The sequence below is a fragment of the Pseudorasbora parva genome, chromosome 5 (assembly GCF_024679245.1).
Source record: "Pseudorasbora parva isolate DD20220531a chromosome 5, ASM2467924v1, whole genome shotgun sequence".
NCBI classification, from domain to species: domain Eukaryota; kingdom Metazoa; phylum Chordata; class Actinopteri; order Cypriniformes; family Gobionidae; genus Pseudorasbora; species Pseudorasbora parva.
This window is the reverse complement of record NC_090176.1, coordinates 34,579,770-34,606,525: the sequence shown is the minus strand read 5'-3', so window position 1 is coordinate 34,606,525 and position 26,756 is coordinate 34,579,770. Positions and strand designations below refer to the sequence as shown.

Below are 26,756 nucleotides of genomic sequence, written 5' to 3'. Positions count from 1 at the left end.
TGACTGGCTCTGCACCTGAGAGAGTGTTTATGGGCGTGCATTTCATCTCTCGCTCTAGTCACGCGCGCGCACCCTACCGGAAGAAGAGCCCGTACGGCCCATACAAGCACCTTCTGATCTATCGACGTCAAGCCGACCCATACTCGAAAAAATCTCTCCGAAACTTGTGAGAAACCGGAAGGAGTATTTTTAACACAGAAATACTCCATCAAATGTCCAACATTAGTTTTTTAAACTTTGTCTATGTTTAGGATGGGAATCCAAGTCTTTAACAGTGTAAAAAGCTCAGTATGCATGAAACTGCATTTCACCCCCCCTTTAAGCTTTGTATCAGTAGAAATCCGGTAATACACACACCCCCCCCCCCCCCCCCCCAATGATCTAAAAACGCACCAGACTGAACACGTGCAGTGAATGTATGCCGCGCCAGCGCTTAATTTAGCTCTTTGCTGTCGTCATGAATGTAATCTGACTCCTGCTGCGTTTGTGCTGTGACCATCGCTCGGCTCACTCACACTACATTGAACAGACACGTTCAGTTTTTAATTGTCGCGTCTGTTCTCTAACTGAATTAAATGGTTTTATTATTATGAAAATACCGTTAACGCAACGGTAGGGCCGGTGAGTAAGTGATCCAGTAACGGTGGCTTGGGAGTGGCCTCGTAGGGCAGCGAAGCAAGTGCATTCTGGGAGTCATTTTTTTTCATCCACATGAGCCAAAAATACATTTTCTGGCTTTTCTTAGTCTAGACTAAGGCACCAAATAAAAATAAAAAATCACATTTCTATTACATACATGACCCAGTTTAAATACACATTCCTCTTCACAGCGCTCAAGTACCCCTTTAATAATCAGAATAAACAATTATTCCAGCACTTTAAAGAACAGCAACAACAAAAATGCAATCATTTACTCCCCTTCGTCATTCCAAACCTGCATTGTTTGCTATACTTGAATGCTATCATCTAAAGTTTACAGAAAATATTTTGAAGTATTTCACTTTTATTTTTATTATTATTATTTTTTTGTTTATTCAGGGAACAAGACTTTCAATCAGAGATTACCTTTTCCATTTCCCTATTATTTTCTACTCTCTCTTCAATAAAATTGACCGAAAACATTTTGAATTTTTCAGCAAGATGCTATCAATGCTCAACTATACAAAACTAAAAAATGCTGGATAATGACACAACGCGAGTGTGTTTAAGCACTGCATGTATATGTGTCTGTCTCTCTTGTTTTCTGTCCTCGGCACTGGCCCATTCAAAAGTAACTGAGCTGCGGGAGGAGTGTCATTTAGTGGCATGGAAAATAAAACATCTATCTATAGGTATACACAAACCCCCATGGATTTTCAATTGCCAGGATGGGGAAAACAGCTGAGAGTGTGGGAAGTGAAAGAGCGGGTGCAGAGGACCGAAGTGTGTTTTATTATTGAGTTAATAACTCATTTTTACATTACGCAGTTGTGTGCTAGCAAATAAATAATGGATCACAGCTTTCCCCGTTCCACGCCAGGCTCTTTAAAACTAACATATGGTCTTTAAAATTGACTGCGTCTTGTACGAAGGATTGTAAGCGCTTGTAGCCTTGACAGATTTATACCATCAAAAAGCCGAGAAGCAATGGGATTATTTTTCAGGCTCGTCCCGAAGTACATTGTTATTTTCCGGAGTGAGTTATTAACATTTTTATCTGGGAGACTACAGAGAGCGTTAATTCTATCAGCCCTGACAGGAACATGAGCTAGCAAAAAGAAACCCGCTCAGCTCAGAAGGGGGACCCGAGACCCTTTTCTAATGCCATTTTCTCCCCTCTCAGATCACCTAGCATTAATATTCCTTAACAAAATAATCCTATCTGGGCAGAACCCCACAGAAGAGCTGAGTTTTGGCACAGCAATCTTATCTTTTTATACTTGTCATTTTAAAACAACATTAACATTGTATGTGTCAATATGCTGAGGGTTAGCTTGCCCGTGAACAATGGCAAAATGTTTTTATCCTTCAAAGATGTATCAGGTTGTAACTAAGGCTCTAAAACAACACAATAGTCTTGATAGCATTATACTACAAGTCTTATTTGTCCAGCTTTAGTGAATACTTTCTTGAAAAATTTCCCCCACTTGGCTGTGATAAAAGAAGTAAGTGGGTGTTGGAAAACATTGGGATCCATCACCTTTTTCCAGGGGTCACCGTTTAGGCTGTCTGTCAAACTTTTTCCCACTCAAGCAGGAATAGCCTCTGGCCATATCAATCATCTTTATTAACATGACTTAAAAACCTTTGTTAGCTGACTTTTCCACCAGTTCTCCTTTTAGCTCCTGCTCCAATCACAATTTCATGGAGAGGTAAACAGGGCCAATTGGCTGGCTGTGTGGGCGGGTCGAGAATGCTTTTAACCTGCAGCATCTGCTGAAGTCCTGCTGGTTGCTCAGTGTGAAGTGGGCACCTTGTTTCAAGTGAATGTGATAGGGGGGCATTTTTCCCTTTATTGGCACATAATGGGACGGAAATGTGCTTGTTTTAAGCATTGCGCTTAGGTAGCTTTCTTTGGAGTGATTAAGGATCAGCACCTGGCTAAAAGAGAGCTTTAAATGATGAGGATTTTGTGATTATGTCCTACAGAGTCAGGTGCTGGACGAAGAATGAGCGGTTAGGGCGGTTGGTACCTTCTTGTTAAGGGCGACTCCATCTTCACAGTCGAGAACAGCGCAGTCCACGTCCAGCGAAGTCAGTTTCTGCAGTTTTCTCTCATCGTTGCCAGGAACATACAGCACGGCGCGCCGTGGTATGTACTTTAGAGAGGTGCCAGGAGTGTGGTGGGAACGCTGGCTAGACTGACACCAGGGAACCGCAGACAAAAGTAGACGACTTATCCCCCTGAGAAATTGCAAGCATTTTATAATGAATTTTTCAATATGGGTCAATGGCAGTGCACTCATTGTCTGTCATCTAGTAATTTACATTAAAATGCAATTCATGCATACAATGAATTAAATACACCTTGTCTGTGAAGCATGTTTTTATTTTTGCGAGGTGGGGAGAAGGTGGGGGCAAATACTGATATTACTGTCCTGATTAAAAGTATTTGTTTAAAGAATGAAATTGTTAAAGAGAAAAACTTAAGCAATATTCTTGTATTGTTATTTTTTTTTTTTACATAACATAACTTGACTGCTTAATATCTAAAAACTGTCCAACACCTCGGAGTCATGTGGCTCAACTTACATTTAGGCAAAAAAGAACAGTAAATAATATCATAGAGATGACCCCTACAGATCCTCATGACTGTGTCAAGGTCAATAACCATCTTAACATATCCGATCATTTTACGGTTTTATGACAAGGCAAAGTTTGCTCAGTTGTGTGTTTGGCCAAAAACAATTATATTTATAAATAAATAATTAAATACATTTGACCTTATGTTTACATATTACCGTAACATATATATATATATACATATATATATATATATATATATATATATATATATATATATATATATATATATATATATATATATATATACACACATTATATATATATGACTATGTATGATATACACATTATATATATATATATATATATATATATATATGAAATTCATGCATGTATACATACTGTGTGTGTGTGTGTGTGTGTGTGTGTGTGTGTGTGTGTGTGTGTGTGTGTGTGTGTGTGTATATATATATATACACACACACACACACACACACACACACACACACACACACACACACACACACACACACACACACAGTATGTATACATGCATATATATACATGCAGTAATTTCTAATTACTAGTAGAGTTCCATGTATTCCAAGTTGAAAGAGAAATGGGTTATTACTTTTCACTTGATTGGTTTTATGACATTTTTAGAGTCATTATTTAACCCTTCCTTAAAACAATATTTCAAACCAACATGAAAACTAAGAATAACATTTCTAAGGGCATGTGTTTTTAAACCAGATTAAAATACTATGACTCGAGTAAAGTGTTCCATTTTAGAGATCAGTTGTAGCCTTCCATTTGTTTGCTGAGCTCTCTTTAGGCCTGCACACATGTAACAAACCTCTGGCTAATCTCAAGTACTTAGCCTGAACTTCAATTTCTCTCCCAAATCTTTACAAACTGAAGAAACAAGGCTTGTTTTCCTTTTAGTCCTCTAATGGATAAGTACTGCTGACCTGAGGCTGTTATCTCCGACAACATCAGAGCAAACGCTCCTACTCTAATGCTAATTCACAATGGCTTAGCAAGCACAGCTGAATAAATCTATTTAGAGCCAAGCCAGTATGATGTGAAAGAGACTTGGGTGAGATTACACACCCCAACACAAGAAAGTTAAGACAAGACCAAAAATCTGTCTGGTAAATGACTTCTTGAAGCTGTCAGATGCTGATTTCCCTAATAGAAGGGTGCGTTTATGGCTTAATTTCCTCCTATCACATTTTATCACATACTAATAACCACTGTTATGCCTCAGACACGTTTTAATTGTTTTTTCGGTATGTCAGGGTGTTCAAACAATTAGCGTTAATAAATGCGCCAAATAATTGGTATCACATACAACTAATTACAGCCGGGAACAGTCTTCGCCTGGCGGTTCCTTGCGATTGCACATGAAGGGACCGTATTAGTTGACTGTATTACTTTCCGACTTGACAAAAAGAAGGGGGTAGCAAAGTGCTTTAAGGGGGGAGCTAAGGGGTGAAGTATTCTTTTTGGGTCTTTGTTGTCAAAAGAAGCTAAAGTCACTTCAATAGCCACTTAATCCAATCCTTCACGCTTACAATTGCCCTCAAGAACCAAGCGATCATATTCTCGACTGAGATGATGCAGCTATGCCAGGCAATTAAAAGCAATTCAGGTAGTTATGGCTGCAAGCACTTTGCAGGCCTTAGTACACAGAGTCTCGGTAGGGATTCTCAACTCTATAGTGTTCGGATTTGGTCAGTGGCAGTATCTCAACAAGAGGACGGAGGAGGAGGAGATATGCAAAACCACTCTCAATGCAGACAGAGAGAGAGGGGAGGAACTTACTATTACTCAAGACCCCCAAACCTTACAGTGCCAGGATTGGCAATAAAGAATACAAACAGAGAAATTGGATGAAACAGTCGCTGAGGTGGTAGAGGGCATTATGCATGTACGCATGTAGGGGGTTGGTGAAGAAATGGGTAGAGCAAAAGGGGGAGGGAGGATCCAAATTAAATCTTCTACATTCAATGCATACTGCTGCAGGGTGAAAATGTTAAAAAGCCATTTTAAGTGGGCACTTGAAAAAGAAATAAATTATCTTGTAAGTAGGAGGCTTACAAAATGATGGCACTCGTAATTAAAGAATAGATTTCATAAAGGTGCCGAGAAAAAAACATTAAAAAAGCTCCATGGGGGAAGAGAGGGGTTTCCTTGATGGATCTTTATCAGAGAGAGAAAGAGAGCGAGAGCAGATCGCTTGACGGAGGTACAAGGGGTCTAATAGAGAAACGCCATTCAACGCTACTCTCCCTCTATGCCTTTTTAAACACAGTAGGGGTTTCACTTTGCTGCAACCTAGCTGCCACGGGGGAAAGAGAGGAGTTTGCTTTGTTTAGTTGTTACTCTCTCTTTTATGTTTGAAAGAGATAGAGGAGGGAAAGACAAGTCGGTAAATTCAGGAAAGGTTTTTTGGTGTTCTCCGAGGGTGGCGTTTTGAAAACCAAACGGTTGGCCTCTCACGCGATAGAGCATGATGATGGGTGTGCTGCAGGGAGGATGCTGGCTTTGGTTGTGTGCTGTACACACGCACACGTCCGCGTCTAACATATTAATACAATCATAATCATCAGCATTTCATACGAGTTGTATGACAATACACATACAGATGATCATGACAGAATAAGAAAGTATTGCCCATTTCAAATTCCTCTTCTAAATCTACGTTAAAGGGATAGTAAACCCAAAAAATATATGACTCACTTTATCCCGTGAAACACAATGGAAGAAATGTGGTATGCGTTATGCTTGCAAGGAATGTTTTTAGCCATAAAATGAAATTAAATGCCATCCAATATTGTTAGGGCCCTAACTTTCTGTTTCAGAAAAGATTTGGAAAAAATTGGGTAAAGATTTTTGTTTTGAATAAATAAACAGAATAAATTTCTATATAAGCATTTTGTAATCCGTTAGATTTATAAATTAGATTTAATTTATGGTGGCGAAAATAAAGATCAAAATAAAAATCAAATGTTTTTGGTGTTGGAGACAATTTCCATCATAATTTCTTCAAATACATGACTATGATAAAAATGGACTGTAATGGGTTTAATACAAATTGGACAGTTGAAATAGAAACCCCTATTTAAATGAGTTAGATCAGTGGTTCAAAGTCCACTTAGCACATTTCAAATCCATTTCATTTTAAGGGATCTTTATGCAGAACTTATTAAAATTCATTCTGACATGGGAATTTAATTCTCAGATGGAGGAACTGATTGACACAGACCAACCGAACGAAAAAAAGGCCTGCATTTACTGAATGTGGTTTTTATTCACAGACACTCGGAATAATGTCGCACAAAGAAATTTCATCTTGTCCTTTTTGATGTTTTTTAATGAAATGTCTGTAGCAAATGTTTTTCACGGTTTATAATATGCAGTATTGATGCCATACAATAGCAATGTTAAAACACTGCAAAGGTAATTAGTATTAGCTTATGCAGTAGCTTGCAATGCTGGCTTACTTAGCCATGAAAGTCATAAAACTTTGTGGCATACCACTCTCACATTATAAACCAACCGGAATCCTGTTTTAACAATGGCTAATGAGATTTTTATACCAACTTTCAACATAGTAATTCATTCACAAAAGTCACTTCAGGAAAATGAGCTTATCTTCCAGTGATTTATTTGATTACATGATTTGCCCAATTCTCATTTAGATCTGCGCTTAGCTAAGAAAACCCTGAAATTAATATACGTTATAGTAACTCAAGTGGCCAATATTAAGTGTACAATAATTCACATAAAAAGCAACACAGACCACGGGCAATAAAAACAAGAAGCAATAAATGTTATTACGGTACTACGGCAGCTCTGGAACCATTTGGAGAGAGCTGGCTTTCCCGACAAGATCCATACAGTGCTTCCGAGATATGCAATCTGGACCATTTTATTGTTACATCTGTCCAGCATTTTTCCCTGTCATTAAACTATGATATATGCTTTATAAGTTCAGCAATCCCTGGTGTAGACAACATTTCTGCAGTCCTCACTTTTCTGGACATGAAAGGCTATGATAACAGGGTGGTTAGCTTAGCAGTTAGTGGATTTACTGGTGAGAGTTCTGAGGTTTTCTGCTCTTTGCTGCTTTTATATGCTTCTAGACAGGCCTGGTCCTCATTAAATGTAAGCCTGGCTTCCCTATATAAGAGGACCAAGAGAAAATACAGAAACCTCTGGTGGTTTCGTTGGACATTGATTCCGCTCAGCTGTAGCTCTATTACTGTCCGACCAAACCACACTGTTGTGTCAGAGAAAGCAATGTCTGAATATTAACATTTCTCAGATGTTCTTATTTAATCTCAGATGTTCTTTTTCCTCCTCTAACCTTGAGATTAGACCCTAAGTAGGAGGTCTGAGAATGTATGGGGTCGTATACAATCACTTTCAAAATGCCAACTTACCAGGAGACATGATGTGAAGATTTTCTGCACAACTTTAATGTCGACATAAGTAGCTATTATATTTCTCCTAATGATACTGTAAGTTAGCCAGACAAACTAAGAATGCACTCGTTTAACCGCCCACTGCGTTGGCTCTGGCTAAAACATGTTGGTGACATTTTAAATAATAAGTACACCAGTCCTATGATGCAACTTGCATCTGCATTTCATGATAAAACAAAAAGACCAGCATTTCATCTGAACTTGCACTGACAAAACAACCATAGGCCAATTCATCTCCGAAACCCTACTTTAAAGCGGCTGTGAAATCAAATGGTGGCAACAAAAATAAAATAACCTTTTAGACAACAGTGTAAAAAACATAATAGTCATTTCCAGACAAAATAAACAAAGATTTTCTCATCAGTTTTGTCTGTATACTATAGCAACGAATTTCAGCCTTTGAACTCCTGCTTTTAATGTATTCATAAACAGCCCTGGACACGGCACCATGAATAAATATGTTGTCCATTTTAACACCCCCCCCCCCATATCCCCATCTCATATAAGAACTGTAAACAGCAGCTCTTTCAATATGCAGATTTCACAATTATTTCCAGCGTCTGGCAGCAACAGCAGTAGCTGTGTCTAAAATGCACAAAATTAAAGATTTGTGTTTCTACTCTGCGATAATCAGCATCTTTTTAATATGCAAACTATTTCCAGGATCTGTCGTGTTTGGGCTTTTAAATTTAATTTAAGAATGGGTGGGAGGGAACGGATGAAACAGAAGGTTAAAAAAAATAACAAAAACAAATCAATGCCGTGATGCATAAACATGAAATAAGTTCAGAAGACGGTGGAGAAATAAACGGTCAAGGAGTCATCAATATTTATCCCATTTCCAGGCCTTGTCTTGCCCTCCCACCTCCTCCTGGCACCAGGCTAAAACAATCCCAATAAAAGCTGCTTCTCAGCATGGGATCGGCCTTGTTTTCCAGTTGGAAGACACAAGGTGCCAGTGTTAAAATACGTGGCCAAATTAACTGTGGGGCACTGATGATAGTCAGGGAGGAAAAGTGTAACTTCTCTTCCCCTTCCCTCCCTCCCTCCTTCCCATTCCTCTCTGGGCTGACAGACACATCTGATCCTCTCGTAACAGGATCAGCTGGTGGCTGGTGACCCTGGCAACAGTATCCCAGAAGTTGCAAGTTCTCCGCTCCTCCATCGTTCCCCTTGCCGCTGCCTCATTAGAGTGGATTTTACGCCCTAATCTGCACAATGAGAGTGAAGTCATAGCAGTTACGTGCACTGGCCTACGCTTCTACCTGTAATCCATGTGGAAAAAGGTTGCTTGCTCTCTCTCTTTCGCAGAGCTGCACACACACAATGGCTGACAAACCGCAAACTCTAAGCTCTAATTCTTCTCCACACAAAGGCTCAGACTACAGACGGCTCAGCTGTCAAGCATCAGAGTTTTTTTTTGTTTTGTTTCCTGGACCAAAGACTCATGACTGCCTGCAGCACGAGGAACATCTATATCCAATTCATCACATCAAAGGAAAAAAATAACGGCAACCTGTTGTCGGAAGGTATCCAGTCCTGAAAGAACTTCTACAGGCGTGTGCGATAATAATCGGCATAAAACCTAATGTTTTAACCCACACCAATGTGAGAAACCGACTGCTCCGTTCGATTCTCTTCCGCAGCAGGATCGACACTGAAAATGTTCCCATTAATTTTTCTTTAGAAATAATTGAGAAGGGTCCATCAAAAGGAGGGAGCAAGCGATGGGTGTGGGGAGGGCAATGGGGTTAGCTTTTAACTTAGCATTTTTATTGACTCCGGGAAAACAAAATAAGGGATCCTACTAAGAGTGTGCACTCGGCAATAGCCATTCAGGCCTTTGGAGCTCCATTGTAGCACTTTGAAGGGTTTGAAAGGAAACCCCACTGGTGAAAATCCAGTGGAACATCTCCACAACAGAGCACAACTGTTCCCTTCGGCTTGAATGGGAGGGACATAAAAGGGGAGATGGACTTCTGAGGTACAGCCAGAAACAAAGGCAACAAAAGTGCTGATCATGAGGGAAAGACACAACTCGTTGCGGCAGAGGGGCATGGAGAAAAGGAACCTTGGACAATGGCACTCACGGCCAAGTGACACACTGAAGAACCGAAAAATCTACACAAGAAGTGCTTCTCTCCCCACTTCACAAAAAAAAAAAAAAAAAAACACAAGGAACTGCTGGATGGCCAAGGGGGGAAGAGGACAAGTGAGAGAATCAACGGCAGACTGACAGCAAAATATAGTCAGAGAAGTGAATTTGGAGAGTCTAACAAAAGACGATGGGGGGAAAAAAGAATGGGAGCTTGTTTTGTTTAGGAAAAGACAGGAATATCTAGGAAAAAAGAGACAGAGGGAGGAAGTCGCCCCAGTCTCTTTAGGCACTTTAAAAGGTGAAGCTGAATCTCTGATGCATTCCCACAGTAAGAGCTCAGCCACAGCACCACTATTCCTGATGCTCCGCTCTGTTCTTTTCCAGGACTTTTGAAGTGCCTCTTTGTGCATCAACACAATTAGCTTTTAACCCCGGAGAAACATTCATCCCCAAACACTCGCCCATTCAACATGTGGACGACACCTAAAGAGGTGATCGCCTTCATCTCTTCCTTATATAAAGGCCCTTGTGACTACAGACATAAATAAATAAGTCACATCTATAATTATTATGCCCTCCACTAACATTTCCCCAGTTTATTCCCGACACTTTGTTGGAACAGAAAAGATTCTTTTACCAGAACCAGCATGCGTTGTCCATTTTAATGGGTGGCAGGGCTTCATTTACAGTTAAATCGTGTCACCTCCAAGACTGAGAGCATCTGAACGCAAGCCGGCAAGGAGGAGAGGGGGGAGTGATTTGTTTGACATGTTTTTATAAAACCTCTCCAAACGATGGCCGCCTCCCCTTCGCACTGGGTCATTTGCATGCTCCAAAGCACAGCCCCAGTCTGAAAGATTAATGCTGATATGCATACAGAAAGAACAAAATTTGAGATATGCATAACGTGGTTTGAACTGTTCTGCGCGTGCCTGTCCTTAGAACTTATTATATGCAAATAAAACCACACTATGTAAAACTTATTATAAAAGAACTTCCATTTTAAAGGGATAGTTCCCCTAATTTTTTTAAATTGTGGCATGGTTTATTCACCCTTATGTCATTCTAAACCTGTATGACTTCCTTCTGTTGAAATTGTATAGGTTGTGGACCCCACTGACTTTCATTACATGGACAAAAACAGTCATAAAAGTTTGTAATGACATTTTTGGGTGAACTACCCCTTTAAGATAGACAATGCTTTCAAACTAAGTTTAACTGTTAATCTGAGGAAATAAGTGCATGTGATATTTAGCTGACTATATATTTATCCAGTCACCTAGAAAAGTTAAATACACTTAAGCTAGATGATTTGAGGAACAAGATACATGCAAACATTTAAAACCTGATTAGAGGTTTGTTTAAATTCATAGCCATAACTATACCATCAGTAAACCTTGCTGTAGCAATTGTACTGTCATTTCCGCTTACAGCTAAAATCACGGAGTGGAAAAAATTCTAAATAAGATCTACCATTTCCTCCTGTTGATGCTGACAGACAGCATCCCAGCTTGCACATTCCCAGGCAAAAGGTCCTGCCGATTAAGGCGAGAGCTGCCCCGTGCAATCAAGAGGAGTCCACTTTTAACCCACGACTCTGTCTTTCCCTTTCACTTTAGCTGATTAATGGATCAACGCTGTAATTGATTAGTGGCAAGGTGTGAATTTAACCAGAGTTCAGCAGCAATAATGGTCTCCCGACAATAGCAGCCGACGTAAAATGTAAAATGATAGCCTGCAGCCTGATGGCCATCAAAGGAGAGCAGCCCACATAAAGAGGCCGGCTATTCTCTGGAGCGCTGAATTTCTTTGGGTTCTTTTCTCTTGGTAATGCTGTCAGTTTAACTGACAGGAACCATTATGGACGGTGCTTGTCAGCTCACCTTCATAAAACAAGCTGTAAAACAGCAAATAACAGGCTTATATGGCTTCATTATCTGAGGCACTCTAAATCACAGTGGAGGCGCTGGGTTCTCGTGTGTGTGGGTGCGTGTACCATCCCCTCAGTTCAACCCTCATCTGAGAGGGCAGACAGGGCGTTTTCAGAGAGTAAAAAGAGGGCGAGAGAGAAGTTGAGTGGGCCAGTCTCTTCTCTAAGCGTTAATAAACCTCAACCTTTTCATCAGCCACAACAGCAAGAGAAGCCCCTCAGCATGTTCGCAGATCATTATCCAACACGTTATTAATTAGACCACATCCACTCTCCTATAGTTCCAAACCGATGTGATCAGGGGCACCCAATGTTAAGATAAAATGCCCTCACAGTGGGACGCGACTGAAGTGGAAAGGAAAAGAACGAGGTCGAGGGACAAAGAGAGACAGAGAGAGAGAGAGAGAGAGAGAGAGAGAGAGAGAGAGAGAGAGAGAGAGAGAGAGAGAGAGAGAGAGAGAGAGAGAGAGAGAGAGAGAGAGAGAGAGAGAGAGAGAGAGAGAGAGAGAGAGAGAGAGAGAGAGAGAGAGAGAGAGAGAGAAACATTGTTATTAAAAGTACTGCTCCAGTGAAATTATTTAAGAGGTAATGCGACAGAACGGGGTGGTCGAGGCACAGATGGAGACTGCATCTGGGAATAGAAACCTTTTGCCACTGCAACATGCTTGACGAGCAATTGGTTTTATTTATTTCATGCAAATAGATCCGGGCCTTTCACTAACCTGACAGCGGGGGCTGTGAGGTGTCGGCCAGTTTGAGGCACAGAGCGCTTCTGACTGCTCACTGAGGTGCTGCGGGGAAAGATTGTTACGATTGATGGAGACAGGGCTGTTGCAATCTCAAATGTTTACTACATGATTATTTGATTAATGGTATTATCGTGATATCTATAGAATATATATATATTTTTTAAAATAATTTGTTTTCTCTCTCTTCTTTTTTTGGTCAATGAATCACACTTAATATAGGAACGCATGGAGGCAGAGTGAGAAACTGTAGCAAAATAACGGCACAAAAATGTAATAAATAACACTGTTGATCAGCACTTCAAGTAGACTAAGGTGTCTAACACCCCATGTTTCTTTTGTTTCTTTGTTTTTTTACAGAATCCCCCAAAAATTCACACATTGGTGAGATAACATGTTTTGTTGTACAGTTTTGCACATTCAAATGTCATCTGCTCCGCAATGATTTAGTATTTGCACAGTGCATCTTCTTTTTTCCATCTAATGACTGGTGGTAACCGGGGTAAAATGAAATACCAACATCTACTACTGTATGTTGGATTGACAATGAGTTACTGGCACTGAACAATTTACCATATTATTGTGTGTGTGGTATTAACATGATATCAACATTACACACGGTTAGTATACTGAGACAGATAAAACGTGTAAACGCATATCACACAATATTTTAACACTTCTGTTCAGAGCGTTTCTCAGCCGGAGGTTCCTGAAAATCTCATGTGAAATTTAGCCAGCATAAACTAATTTAGAGTGGCATTAAATATATATATTTTTATAAACATATGGGTCTGGTGTTTAGCATTTTTTTTTTAGTAGTACAGCTTTGATTAATTCATTAATTGATTGAATCATTCCCTTTTTTGATTAATTAATTATTTCAACCCTAATAAAGAACATGTATACATAAATCATGATTGAACACGAATAAAATGAGAAAATAAATGAAGGAGGTGAGCCGAATGCAAGTATTTCTACGTTTTACTGACAGTCTGCCTTTGCCTTAGACAAGCAAATGTGGTAATTGTTTGGCAAACAGTAAATAAAATGCAGCAGCGAGTGGAGGACAGAGAAAGAGAGAGGAAGAACAAGAGATCAGTTTGACTGTCTCTTTAAGCACAGGGAGGGACAGAGAGTGTCACAGGTTGAGAGGGCTGACTGATTAGCGCTCGTTTTAAACAGAAGTGCTAAGATTGACGAGTTGCCGCCAGAAGCTCTGTGTCCCTGACATTCTCTCACACCCACACACTCAAATGAACTACAAAAGACATTAGATGTCATAAATGACTTGGATGACAAATTACTACGAAAAGGGACATTTTTATACTTTCTTCAGAAAATGTGAGTGTCGGGCTAACCGCTAGCAAGGGCATCATCGATGGTTGCCAGTGAGTGGTTGCTTGAGTGGGTTATTGAGTGTTAAGGTTGCTAGATAATTATTTCCTGGATCAAAAAAATGATCCCAGCTGGTCAGTCTCAATGATATTCCAGGCTCTAGATATAACTCAGACCCCTCATTCAATGCAAAAGTTTTGGCAACCAAAAATATTCATCCAAAATACAAAAATAGGGCCAAAACCATTGACCAAAACGTTCATTAAGCGTTTCACAGATGGCACGTTTTGACTGTGTCAGTCTATTTCGTGGACACGATGTGGATAAGCAACATCAGATAAACATATAAGACCCTTCACCATGACTAAAAATGATGCTAGAGTAGAAATGTCAAAATTTGTCCAGCTGAAATATTGAGAGGTGGCTCATTGCTAAAGAACTTCATTATGACTGGTTTAATTTATCACCCGAGAACCAGACACTCTGAACATCATAAAGTGTTCAACTACCCACATTTAATTACAAAGGTTTCGTTTTTCAGCTCAAATCAACTTCAATTTCATTCTTTTTGTAAAAAATAAATAAGTAACTTTGGTGCATCACTAATTTTAGTCCATTTTAATGTTTGCAAGGCAAAAATTGAGCGCAACAGCTTAAAGAAGTAATAGCTCACCTCATCTTAGTAAGCAACATTGTTTGAAGTATCATTCATGTTTGTAGCACAAAAAGTTGCAAGAAGAGTTACATTCCAACGCTACATAATTAATTGCGAATATGCAGGTGTGTTCATTCAAGTACGCAACCATGCACCCACACACTCTTGCATACACCCACAACAAAACTAACCTATATGCCAAAGGAAGCAGACACACACACACACACACACACACACACACACACACACACACAACCACACACACACAAACTCAGCCCCAGAGAGGCGTTGCTTTGTCATACCTCTACTCTCGACAGGCCCTGCCGTCTCCATGCCATGCTCAACTCTTCTGGCTACACTCCAAAGCACCTCAAACACACGCCTCGCTCTGTCCCTCCGCCATATGGACAGATCTGAGCCCTTTGTAGTCATCTCTCTATGGAGGGCCTACCTGACTAAAGCCCAGCGGACTGCGACCTGCAGGGATGAGCATGCCGGCGCCAAGAGATTGGCTCTTCAACACGGCATAACACTTGCCATCTGACTGCCTTATCAATCTGCACTCTTCACACAAACAAACACACTAGACTTATGACTTCTGCAGAATAATTTATCGGTTTCTTTCATCTTCTTGTTTCTTCTGTTTATATATATATGTGTGTGTGTGTGTGTGTGTGTGTGTGTGTGTGTGTGTGTGTGTGTGTGTGTGTGTGTGTGTGTGTGTGTGTGTGTGTGTGTGTGTGTGTGTGTGTGTGTGTGTGTGTGTGTGTGTGTGTGTGTGTGTGTTTTAAACAAAGGCGCCATGAAAACATGAAAACCCTGACTGGTGACAAAAAACAAAACTAAAAAAAAGCAGTGAATATATTCGGAAGAACGCTCAAGCTGTTTACTTTATAGAATGAAATCATATAAAGACCCCATTCTGTTAAGCAGTGCAAATGACATTCACATGTTTTGTTATTAAGCTATAAACATATTTACTCCCCGACTTACTAGTATGTGCTTTTTTTAGTTTTTTGCCTTCAGTAATGTTCAAGAAACCAGTTTGAGATAATGAACCTTCACATGCCACGTTATCTTGCTGGAAGCAGCTATCAGAAGATGGGTACACTGGTTATAAAATGAATAGACATGGTCCGCAACAAAACAAAAGGATGTGGTATTTAAATGATGCTCGGTTGGTACTAAGGGGCTCAAAGAGTGCCAAGAAAACATCCCACACAATATTACAAAGTACCAGCCTGAACCGTTGATACAAGGCAAGATGGATCCATGCTTTCATATTGTTTACACTAAATTCTGACCCTACCATCTGAATGTTGCAGCAGAAATGAAGACCCAGACCAAGCAAGGTTTTTCCAATCATCTACCGTCCAATTTTGGTGAACATATTTTGGAGAACTGTAGCCTCAGTTTCCTGTTCTTAGCAGACAGGAAAGGCACCAGGTGCGTCCTTCTGCAGCTGTAGCCCATCTGCTTCAGAGATGTTCTTCTGCATACTTTGGTTGTAAAAACTGATTATCTGCACTGTAAAAAAATACCCATCAAATTTACGGTAAAAAACCGGCAGCTCTGGTTGCCAGAACTTTTCCGTAAAAAATACGGCAGGAACGTTTTAGGTTTTACGGGACAACAGCATATAATTTAAAGGTTTGTAATGCGGTAATTACGGTTAAAACTGGTTTATTTTACAGTTAAAAACCCTATAATTTGAAAGTTTATATAGAAATAATTATGTGTACACAGTACACTATAAAACAATAATGGTAAAAAAAAAAAATATTGAACCGAAATATTAAATGACCAACTTTCAATTGAAACAATTGAAATGCTAATATCTGTTATTTTCCTTTTATATAATTTGACAATCACCAATGACAGTGGTGATGAGAATCACATGATGAATCAAAGCTCATCACACGCAGCTTTTGGAGGGACAATATTAACATATAGAAGGTGCACACACAAACACTAAACACCAAACACCATCATGGTAGCACACATGATGTTTTAAAAATGCAATAAACATTAATTTAACAACATTAGATGTAACATAAAACCTTAATGTACATAAGTGATTAGAAAAAACTAAGAAGAAACATAGTTAATTCAATGAAAATGCATCAAATACGAAGTGTCACGTGGGGAATTCTGGGAATGTCAATTTACGTTTTTTCACTGTTAATTACACAATGCCCTGTTCTTTTTCACTTCAAAAAATTGTAAATTTAACGGTATTTTACTGTAAAATAAAATAAAATGTATAAACCTTTAAATTATACTGTTTTGAACTGTAAAATAAATGTTTTTTAACCGTAATTATTACATTATAAACCTTTAAATTATATGCTGCTGTCCCGTAAAACCTTAAACGTTACTGCCGTATTTTTTACGGTAAAGTTCTGGCAACCACAGCTGCCGGTTTTTTACCGTAAATTTTATGGGGATCTTTTTTACAGTGTACACTGTAAAAAAAACTACAAAAAACTGTTATTTTTACAGGAAAATGCTGGCAGCTGTGGTTACCAGAGAATTATGAATCTATGCGCACTATGAAATTCAAAATTAAGTCTGTGGTTAGAGGAGGCACGTTTTTTTTTTCATTTTTATTAAAAATAAATAGAAAACCAGTAAGTGTTACATTAAAATGTAAAGCATAAGATTTATGTATGTAAACTGCATATACATTTTCAATGCATTTGGATTATTTTTACATAGACAAATTAATAAACTAAATATGATTAATATATGCCAGTTATACGTAAATGAAACAGTTAGGAATTATGTAAAAGTACACAGAAAAACACCCATGTTAAATTAACACTTCCTAGTGTTTATGTGTATGCTCACTACTGAGTTAAAGTACCATTGAAGCAGTGTTGAAGTTAATGAGATAATTAATTGATGATTGAACATTAATGATGAACACCTGATGATAATGAGCACAATCACTGAAGGAAAGAGAAACACGAGAACTACGACTGACTTCAGCCACAGCTTTAGATGAAATCAACTGAAGATAAAAGAAGACATTAAATCTCTGAAGATCTCATCAGAGGATTAAACAACTCCACAAACAGCATTACCAGCTTCACACATTACTAACCAGACTGACTTTATTGTTGTAATTTCTGTTTTAATTAAAATAATAGTTTTATATGAAATCACCATGATGGTGAGCAGTGTTTGCTTTAGTTGGGCTCTTGACCCTTGACTCTCTAACATTAGTTTTCTGGCTGCTTTAACTGTGTTTGTAAAGCACTTTTGTTATGGCATGGAATGTCAAAAAACCATGGCCAGGTGATTTGGCTCTTTAATGATGATTATATTAATCATCATGTAGTGGCTGAATCACTAAACTCATTCAGATTCTAATGCTCTGGTTATGGAGGTAATGTGTTAATTGTGTAGTATGCGTAATAAAAGCCATGTGGTTTACATTATAAACTCATGCATTGTTGTGGCAATCAAACAACTTGCAGGACCAAAAAAAAGGTTTAATCTATGGCATTACTTAGACAAACACAGACATCAAGAATCAGTGTTTGCATCTCTACAATGGTGACAAAAAAAAAAAAAAAATTCAGATGCATAATTTATTCATGCCGCAATGCATGCTGGGACTCATTGGAGAGTATTGATTGGTGGTACCCAGCATGCACTGCAGCATTCAGCTTTTCATTGATTGTCACCATTGTTGAGATTCATACACTGATTCTTGATATCTGTTTGTGTCTAATGTTTGCTATAGATTAAAACCTTTTGTGCACTATTTATTTTTTAATTCTGCATATTAGATTGCCACAACAGCGCTCATGCTATAGAATCAACTGGCCTCTACTATTATGATTAAACAAAATTAATAACACATAAACAGAGTCTTAGACTCTGAACAAGACCAGTGATCACTAGATGATGATTATATAATCATGAACAAAGAGACAAATCATCTGACCATGTGTTTTCTTGGCTTTCCATACTGTAACTAAAGTGCTTTATAAACACAGTAAAAGCAGCCAGAAAACTAATGTTGGAGAGTCAAGGGTCAAGAGCCCAACTAAAGCAAACACTGCTCACCATCATGGTGACTTCAAATAAAACTATTATTTTCAATAAAACATCAACATCCACAGAAATAAAATCAGTCTGGTTAGTAATGTGTGAAGCTGGTAATGCTGTTTGTGGAGTTGTTTAATCCTCTGATGAGATCTTCAGAGATTTAATGTCTTCTTTTATCTTCAGTTGATTTCATCTAAAGCTGTGGCTGAAGTCAGTCGTAGTTCTCCTGTTTCTCTTTCCTTCAGTGATTCTGCTCATTATCATCAGGTGTTCATCATTAATGCTCAATCATCTCTTAATTATCTCATTAACTTCAACACTGCTTCAATGGTACTTTAACTCATTAGTGAGCACACACATGAACACTAGGAAGTGTTCATTTAACGTTTCATTTATAAATGATTTACAAATAAGATTTTTATTACTGATTCTTAGATAGTGATTCTTTGTAAGTTGATTAATTTGTTTGTTAAAATTACATAATCCAAATGCATGGAACATTTATATGCAATACAAATACATGTTTAGACATTTTTTAAATGCATAAACGTGTAAAGTGACTTACATTTTTAAGATTAACAAATTTTTTTAATTGTCAACAATATTTGCATGTCAAATTAACAAACTAGTTTTTACAGTATTTTCTCAAAAAAACGTACAGGTTTTTAATACCAATATTTGTAGTTCTATCAAATAAAATGTTATTATAATCACATGTTGTAAATATAACAAAATATTCTGTTTAATAGTTTACAAAATGTCACTGTGATTCAAAGAAAAAATATATATGCTTTTGGGTTTTCTATAATTTTCTTTTGGGATTTTACATTGTTTTTCTGTAAATTTCACGGGCATAAGGTTAGATCTATTGCAGTTATTCACCGTATATAGTAAGGAAACTTTGTGTTAACCAAATAACAGTTTTTAACTGTAGCATTTTTACAACCTTTGACCGTTAAAATCACGATCATTTTTTACAGTGTGACAGTTGCCTTTCTATCAGTTCTGAACTTTGGCATCAACAATGCATTTTCGCCCACAGAACTGCCACTCACTTAATATTTTCTTTTTCAGACCATTGTCTGTAAAGCATAGAGATGGTTGTGCATGTGCCCAGTAGATCGGCAGGTTCTGAAATACTCAGACCAGCCCATTTGGCACAAACAACCATTCCACATTCACTGGAACACTATTCATCTAAATCTGATTAGAATCTAAAATTACTGTGCACATAAGTATCACAACTGTTCAGATCCGATTTGTATGTCCCATGCTGCTTTTTCATTTCTGGAATATCTGCATTGGTTTTTATGGCAATGATGTTGCGTTGGTAGGTATAAAGACCAGAAACAACCGCAACATGGAGGGGTTTGCAATATAGATGTTGTCTTATTTAACTTGACAATGTGTAGCCGCCGCGCTGGACTATGAGGCAGCGGCAGAAACGTAGGAGGCTGGTATCAAGGCTTTTCCACGCTGGCTTTTCCAGATTTGTTTCATCCCATTTCATGTGATTGTTTGCCGTTCACACTTGCTGAATCTGATCAGATTTCAGTCAGATCAAGAATCTGATTTGTACTGACAGTCTGAACAAGGATTTAAATCACCTTTCTTCCCCATTCTGATGCACAGTTTGAACTTCAGCAGATCGTCTTGACCATGTCTACATATCTAAATGCATTGAGTGGCTGCCCAGTGATTGGCTGATTAGATATTTGAATTAATGAGCAGTTGAACAGGTGTACCTAAAGTGGCCTGTGAGTGTATGCATATACAAACTTGCCATAATTTTTGCAAGCCATGTGATAATCAATGCTGTTTGGTCAATGATGTTAAACCTTGATGTGACAAGTTTAGAACTTCAATGCGCAAAAGGGATTGAGAGCCATGATTTTTTTACCAAAACGTGACATCAAATTTAGTCTATTCGGCACACAAACTTACTGTATATAGATTAAGATTTGGAAAATAGCGCACAAGTTGCATAGGCTACTTTAATGGTTCATGGTTTTGTCCTTTTTGACCACCCCTGGACATTGTGTGAGTTCACTGAAAGGACAAGAGCAGTGGGAAGATTTTTCTGTATTTTACTATATATATTTTTCTAAACCAAAAAGACATACAGGTTTGGAATAACATGAAATTGGGTAAATGACGACATCATTTTTATTTTTGAGCGACTATTCCTTTAAGTGTTACATTAAGACATCAGGAGGATGCTTACGCAAGGACTGTGGTGTACAGCCCATAACAGTGTGTGTGTGTGTGTGTGTGTGTGTGTGTGTGTGTAGGGGAAAGATGGCCTAGCTGCACCACAGGTGGCTGGGGCCCAGCACAGGGAGGATACGGGTCAGAGAGACTCGGTCTCCAGCTTTGTGGATAAAGGCAGCCCATGTGGCTCTTTGAACAGAACAACTGAACACAGAACAAATAGTGAGAACGCATAGACACAGACAGACACAGGTAAGATCTTCCCATACCACCCAGCCAGAAGCTGATCTATAATGATGGACATTTTTTTTTTTTGTACTCACCAGACCAAACAAATGGCCCTGGACTGAGTTTTTGAATACGGTTCATTTCTGCTCCAGCTGCTTGCTAATGTTAGAAAGCAGATCTGGAAATATAGATTTTTATTGCACATTATATTGTAATATTGTTATTTATCCTGCTCTATATTCACCTTATAAGTAATAAATGGCTGATATTATTGAATTCTTAACTCACTAAATGATTAGAGAAGTCTGGCATATGAAGATTTCGTTGTGTATCAAGGAAAGTTCTTAATCAATGCATTTGAATTTGAATATATGCGAGAAAAATGAATATTAACAGTGCCTGTAAACTGCTATAATTACTTTATTCAAAGAAATACAATCATTTTACAAAAAAGAAAAAGTGTCTGTTAAATAAATAAAAAAGTACTGGATATAAAATAAGGTATTAGCCATAACTCATTGGACTGTTTACTAGAAGATAGACTGTTTGCAGTTCTATCCAGTCCCAAAACCTTCCTCTAAAGCTGCCAAACACAAGCCTGATTAGTTTACCTCGCCCTCAAGTGTTAGGACCTGGTACTGCATGTTTCTGTTGCATCACCTGTGTGTGCTTTTGAAAAACCTGGAAACGATTGACGGATTTTGATAAGGCTGATCTCCCGAGAGTGGCTGACAAATGAAAAAACAAACGCACAATTATATGTGCATTTATGGATAGAAACAGTTCAAATGTTTTGAATCACATTTCCTATGGTTCAAATTGCACAAATCACAAATTGCCCTGCTAAACTCATGCATGCTTAGGTTGATGGTTAGACACTGAACAAATGAGAGGTGCTTTTTTCATAGGTCTCCCCCTCGCCTCTAAAACACCCTGAACCCAGAAAAGACACAGAAACGGGCACTGCCATTACTTAACAAAGAGACTGTGACACTTGCACTGACCCTGGGTCAGTGAAACCTGTCATGAACCGTGTGCATTTACAGCATTATTAGACATTTAAGCAGGATTCAACCTCTCTCAGGCATGAATGTTTCCATCAGACCTGCACTAATAGCATCCAAACAGCTAATATCAACAGGACGGCCATTCAAATGCTACACGCATGACTGACGTTTAGCTAGAGCTCTCTACCAAGCAAGATACCAGACCCAAGTAAGAGTTACCAATAACAGGCATTGTAAAATCAATGGATAAAATGGCGGAATAACATCTGATATTAATTTATTGTTCATAATAAAATGCTGTTTCCAAAAGCGTTATTAGAAAAATCTCTTTTACTACATAAGCAATAATCTTTTTTTGAGGCTGTAGTGGTCTGTGAGTGTGTGTGTGTGTGTGACCCAGAAGCCTATGTGACTGAACACTCCCACCCCTCACCCCCACCCCACCCCACCCAACCCCATCCGCACCCTCCCTTCGGCCCAGTCCAGATCCTTTAATTAATACTGGCTTAGACCCGATTGCTTCTGACACTACAGGGAGTTTCCTGAAGCCCAGCCTACTTCTGCTCCACAACACAGTGACCAAATCCACCGAGGCCGCCCACCTCCACTCAGACAAGACTTGTGAAGACAGTAATTAAAATGAATCATATTCTAGCTAAGAATTCACTCAAAATAACTCTTAACGATGTTCTGTGAACAAGAATTACTGAACAATCAAACAACAAACCACATCAGATTATTGGACCTAAATCGTGGTCTATGGTGATAATGAAAAACCTAAACCTAAACATTTATACTCATTACTCAGGTTAACACTAGCATGTGGGGGAGCAAATCCACATAACCAATGCCTCCACATTCTCACCCAGCACAGCATTAGAGGATAAGTGGTGTACTGATAAAGGTACATTGGCCACAGAATTTGGCGCCCATCGTGGTATCATGAATGAAGCATAGCCCTGTGTGGAATCGCTCTAACTCGTGGTCTGAATGGTACGCTAAACATTACATCAGACAGCTCCGGAAACATTATAATGAATATTGTTACTTTTTAACATGAAATTTCAGCTCAAAATGCTAAACAGACATGCTGCTGTGCGTTTCTTGAAAGTAAATACCGGGTTTTGTTTAATTAGCGTGACAGTGGGAAAACATGACTAAAGGCTACGGCTATAATCCAGCATTCCAAACCACTGAATACAGTATTAACATACAGATTCTAATGGAATCTGGAATACAAATGCTGAGCGAAGGGCAGCGGGGAATAAAAAGAGTGAACGTGGAAAGGCAGAGTGGAGGTGGGAGGGTGGAAAGGGCAGCGTGTTTGTTTTCTTGCCTCTGGCTAATGAATTTACTAAACTGCCAGGTGGATGCAAATGGCAGAGCAGGCGCCTCGACTCTGCAGACGGCAAACTTCACAGCATCTGTAGAAACGCCGCAGTAAATCCAGAAGGCCTACATCAGTGTGTAAGCAGAGGGGGCAGGGGGCATAAACAACCCTTCATCCTAAGGAGAAAGGCATACAGACAAACAACTCTTTTAAATAGATGGTCAACAGATTAGTGCTAACACCAAACAGCTAAGTAGTGCAACAAATTGAGTTTGTGTCACTAAATGACACTCCATATTCTCATTCAAAGATAACTGTATTCATACAGAAAGACCCAACCTAAATATTACAATATGCATGTAGCGATGGATAGCCTTTTCTACAGCTACAATCATGCTAGTTACAATCATGCTAGCTAGCCTATAAATATATGTGACATCAGTTAGTTATTTAGAATCTCTTGAAGCATCGAAAATACATTTTGGTCCAAAAATCACAAAAACTACGACTTTAGGTCCCAGTCACACAGAACGCGAATCAGCTGTCCTGTCAGTCAAATCAAGGTAACGGTCCTCACAACGGAAGGGCCGCCTCTCCATTCATTCGATTGGACAACAGAGAATAAACACGATGACGTAAGACGCTTTTCCGCTCAGAGTTGATTTTTTTCAACTTTGTGCGCTTGGAGCGCTCCTTTAAAAACGCGAGGTGCAGCAGGCGGTTAAAACGTGAGGCGCCCAGACCGCATGAGCAACGCGCATAATGCTCTCTGCCAACCGAAATCCATTCAAAAAAGGTGTCGCTGCAAAAACGCGTTCTGGGTGATCAGGCCCTTATTAAGCATCGTCTTCTCTTCCTGTTTTGTTTTCAATGCTCAAATAAAGATTCAAACGATTGTGAATCAGTGTATTGATTCATGATTTGGATCGCGTGTCAAACTGCTGAAATCACGTGACATTGGCAATCCGAATCATGAATCAATACGCTGATGTATGACCGTTTGAATCTTTATTTGAGGATTGAAAACAAAACCGGAAGAGAAGAAAATGCTGAATACAGTCGTAGTTTTTGTGATTTTTGTACTAAAATGTATTTGATACATTTTTTCGATACATTTTCGATCTAATTAACTAACTGATGTCACATATGGACTACAATGATGATGTTTTTATTCCCTTTCTGGACATGGACAGTATAGTGTGCATACACTTGCATACGCTCTCGGACTGAATATAAAATATCTTAAACTGTTCCGAAGATGAACGGAGGTCATTCTTTACAGGTGTGGAACAACATTAGGGTGAATCATTAATTACATCAATTTCATTTTTGGGAGAACTAACCCTTTAAGTTGCTAATTAGCATGCATAGTACTAGGATATTGACTGTTTATTATTGCTTTTATGCATTTTAATGCCTTATTCTAACTGACCATATTCTACATCCCTTAATCATACATAGTTAAGTCATAGTTAATAGCTAGTTAATAGTGAGAATTGGACCTTAAACTAAAGTGTGACCAATAAAACATTTACACTAATAAAACAAATGTTAATTTACACAAGTGAATTAAAAACAAGGCTAAATAGAAGTATTTATTTCACCTTTTTTTTTAAACAAAAAAACAAAGCCAATGAAAAATGTGCACAGGGACTTCGAGATGAAAAGGAAGTAGTGGCATATCTTTTCTTCAGCATTGTGATGTACATTTGAATGAAACCGATTAAGGAAAAAAGTAATATATGGACTAGAGGGAAAGAGTCATTCATTCACAAAAACTATTTTGCAGTTATGGAGCAAACCATGTTACGATTATCAGGGCCTGTATGTGGAAAAGCTGATTAAGACATGAAAGCTTACGCTTAACTCATACACAGAGGAAAAGGGTAACTGTGAAGAATATATGTAGGCAGCTTTCTCTACTGCAAAGAGGATTATAACATTATTCCCTCCAAAGCTGACATATACCGAACAACATTAGATCTGAAAAGACCTATTGACCTAACATTAGAAAAAGACCTATTGCTCTCTGTTGCTTTGTTTTTTTTTAAATGAAATATCATGGTTTGTGCAACAGTGCTGCAATCCTGGGATTGCCCTCGCGTCATACTCCAGGATTCCCTCATTGTTGGGTGTCATTCTAAAACACTTATTGAGAAAAACTTTGATATTTGCTTGACTGTGGCTTACTTTAAATAAGCTTGATGTCTTATTTTAGGCTAAACTACTTCATTGGAAAAATTGTTAGTGGACTTAAAACTGAACAGTTGCAGGAAAGAATGTATATCATAGCTGCTATTTTAGTTTTATTAGTTTAGTTACCCCTCATTCCTGGCAGTCAGTTCATTTGCTGTTAAGCTTTGTTAAGCTCAGCAAAATTAATTCTCACATCTCGCTGAATAAATTCTAGATAATCAGTGCGATGGAGGGAGGGAGGGTTGTGGAAAGGGAGGAATGGAAGCTGTTGTGCTTGGCCACGGGCCGCATCCAACCACCACCCTTCCTTCCCCACTCCACCTGGACAACATTTACACCACCTGATACACATCAACATGGAAAATACACGTCACACGTTTAGAGCAGGTACATGAGCTGAGAAAGCACATCATCTTGGGATGTGAACCGACTTTATAAATTAGCATTGGCTGGGGTGATTTTGCAAAGCCTGTAATGTGTTAAACTGGAGCCCAACTTTTTCACCTCCAGCTGACATGACCGCCGACAGCACGGCTCATGACTCAGAGGAAATTATTTGAAAGGGTTCCATGTGATATTTCAGAAGCTTTCCTGTTCAGGCGGTACATCGGTGTGCTAATGATGGAAACTTCAGCAGACTGACACCCAGGTCAGGCAGGATGGCACCGAACACACGCCATGCTATTTTGCTTGGATAATGTTGGCATTTTCAAAACAGCTTGTGTAAGCGTGGCGTCAATTGATAACATTTATCTTCTTGTTTGTGCTTTGACAGGACTCCCAAAATAGACATGACTGCATCACCCTGCAAATTACATACACAAATCAGTAGTCACCGCTCAAGTCAGAGTCCGATTATAACGGAGCCCTTACCACTGCAGTGACTCTAATGAAGTCCGTCTGCGCCTCCTTAACCCGAGTTAAATAAAGGAGGAGTAGCAAACTGGTTTCAATTTAGACTTGTAAGGGACAGAAGCTTTCCAAAATCCCAGGCCTCATGACTTCCTTCCGTGGATGTAGAGGAATGCTGTCTGGCTTTATGCACTGCTGTAGGACTACAATAAAGCTAAAGGAAAGGAAGGGAAGCAAGTCAAGGGCATGTTTTACCCTATGTATGCCACACTTTACCTTCATCTATGAGAACTACTACATAAGCCTGGGAAAAATCTAACCAGGCAGGCAGGCAATAAGTGGAGTTAAACCACAATAAATGTAATTTTTTTGTTTATTATTATTATTATAAAAT

General features: G+C 38.8%; 1 protein-coding gene across 3 annotated transcripts in view; it reads right to left on the bottom strand.

Moving 5' to 3' along the window:
• clybl (citrate lyase beta like) overlaps positions 1-26,756 on the bottom strand; it is a 185,196-nt gene that overhangs the window by 36,717 nt on the left and 121,723 nt on the right. For 2 of the 3 annotated variants that reach the window (XM_067443978.1, XM_067443980.1), the window contains one exon: positions 2,673-2,883. In XM_067443978.1, coding sequence (XP_067300079.1) covers positions 2,673-2,883 — 211 coding nt within the window. Of the gene's footprint in view, positions 1-2,672; positions 2,884-12,465; positions 12,535-26,756 lie in introns of all 3 variants that reach the window. The other variant, XM_067443979.1, reaches the window with a different exon arrangement.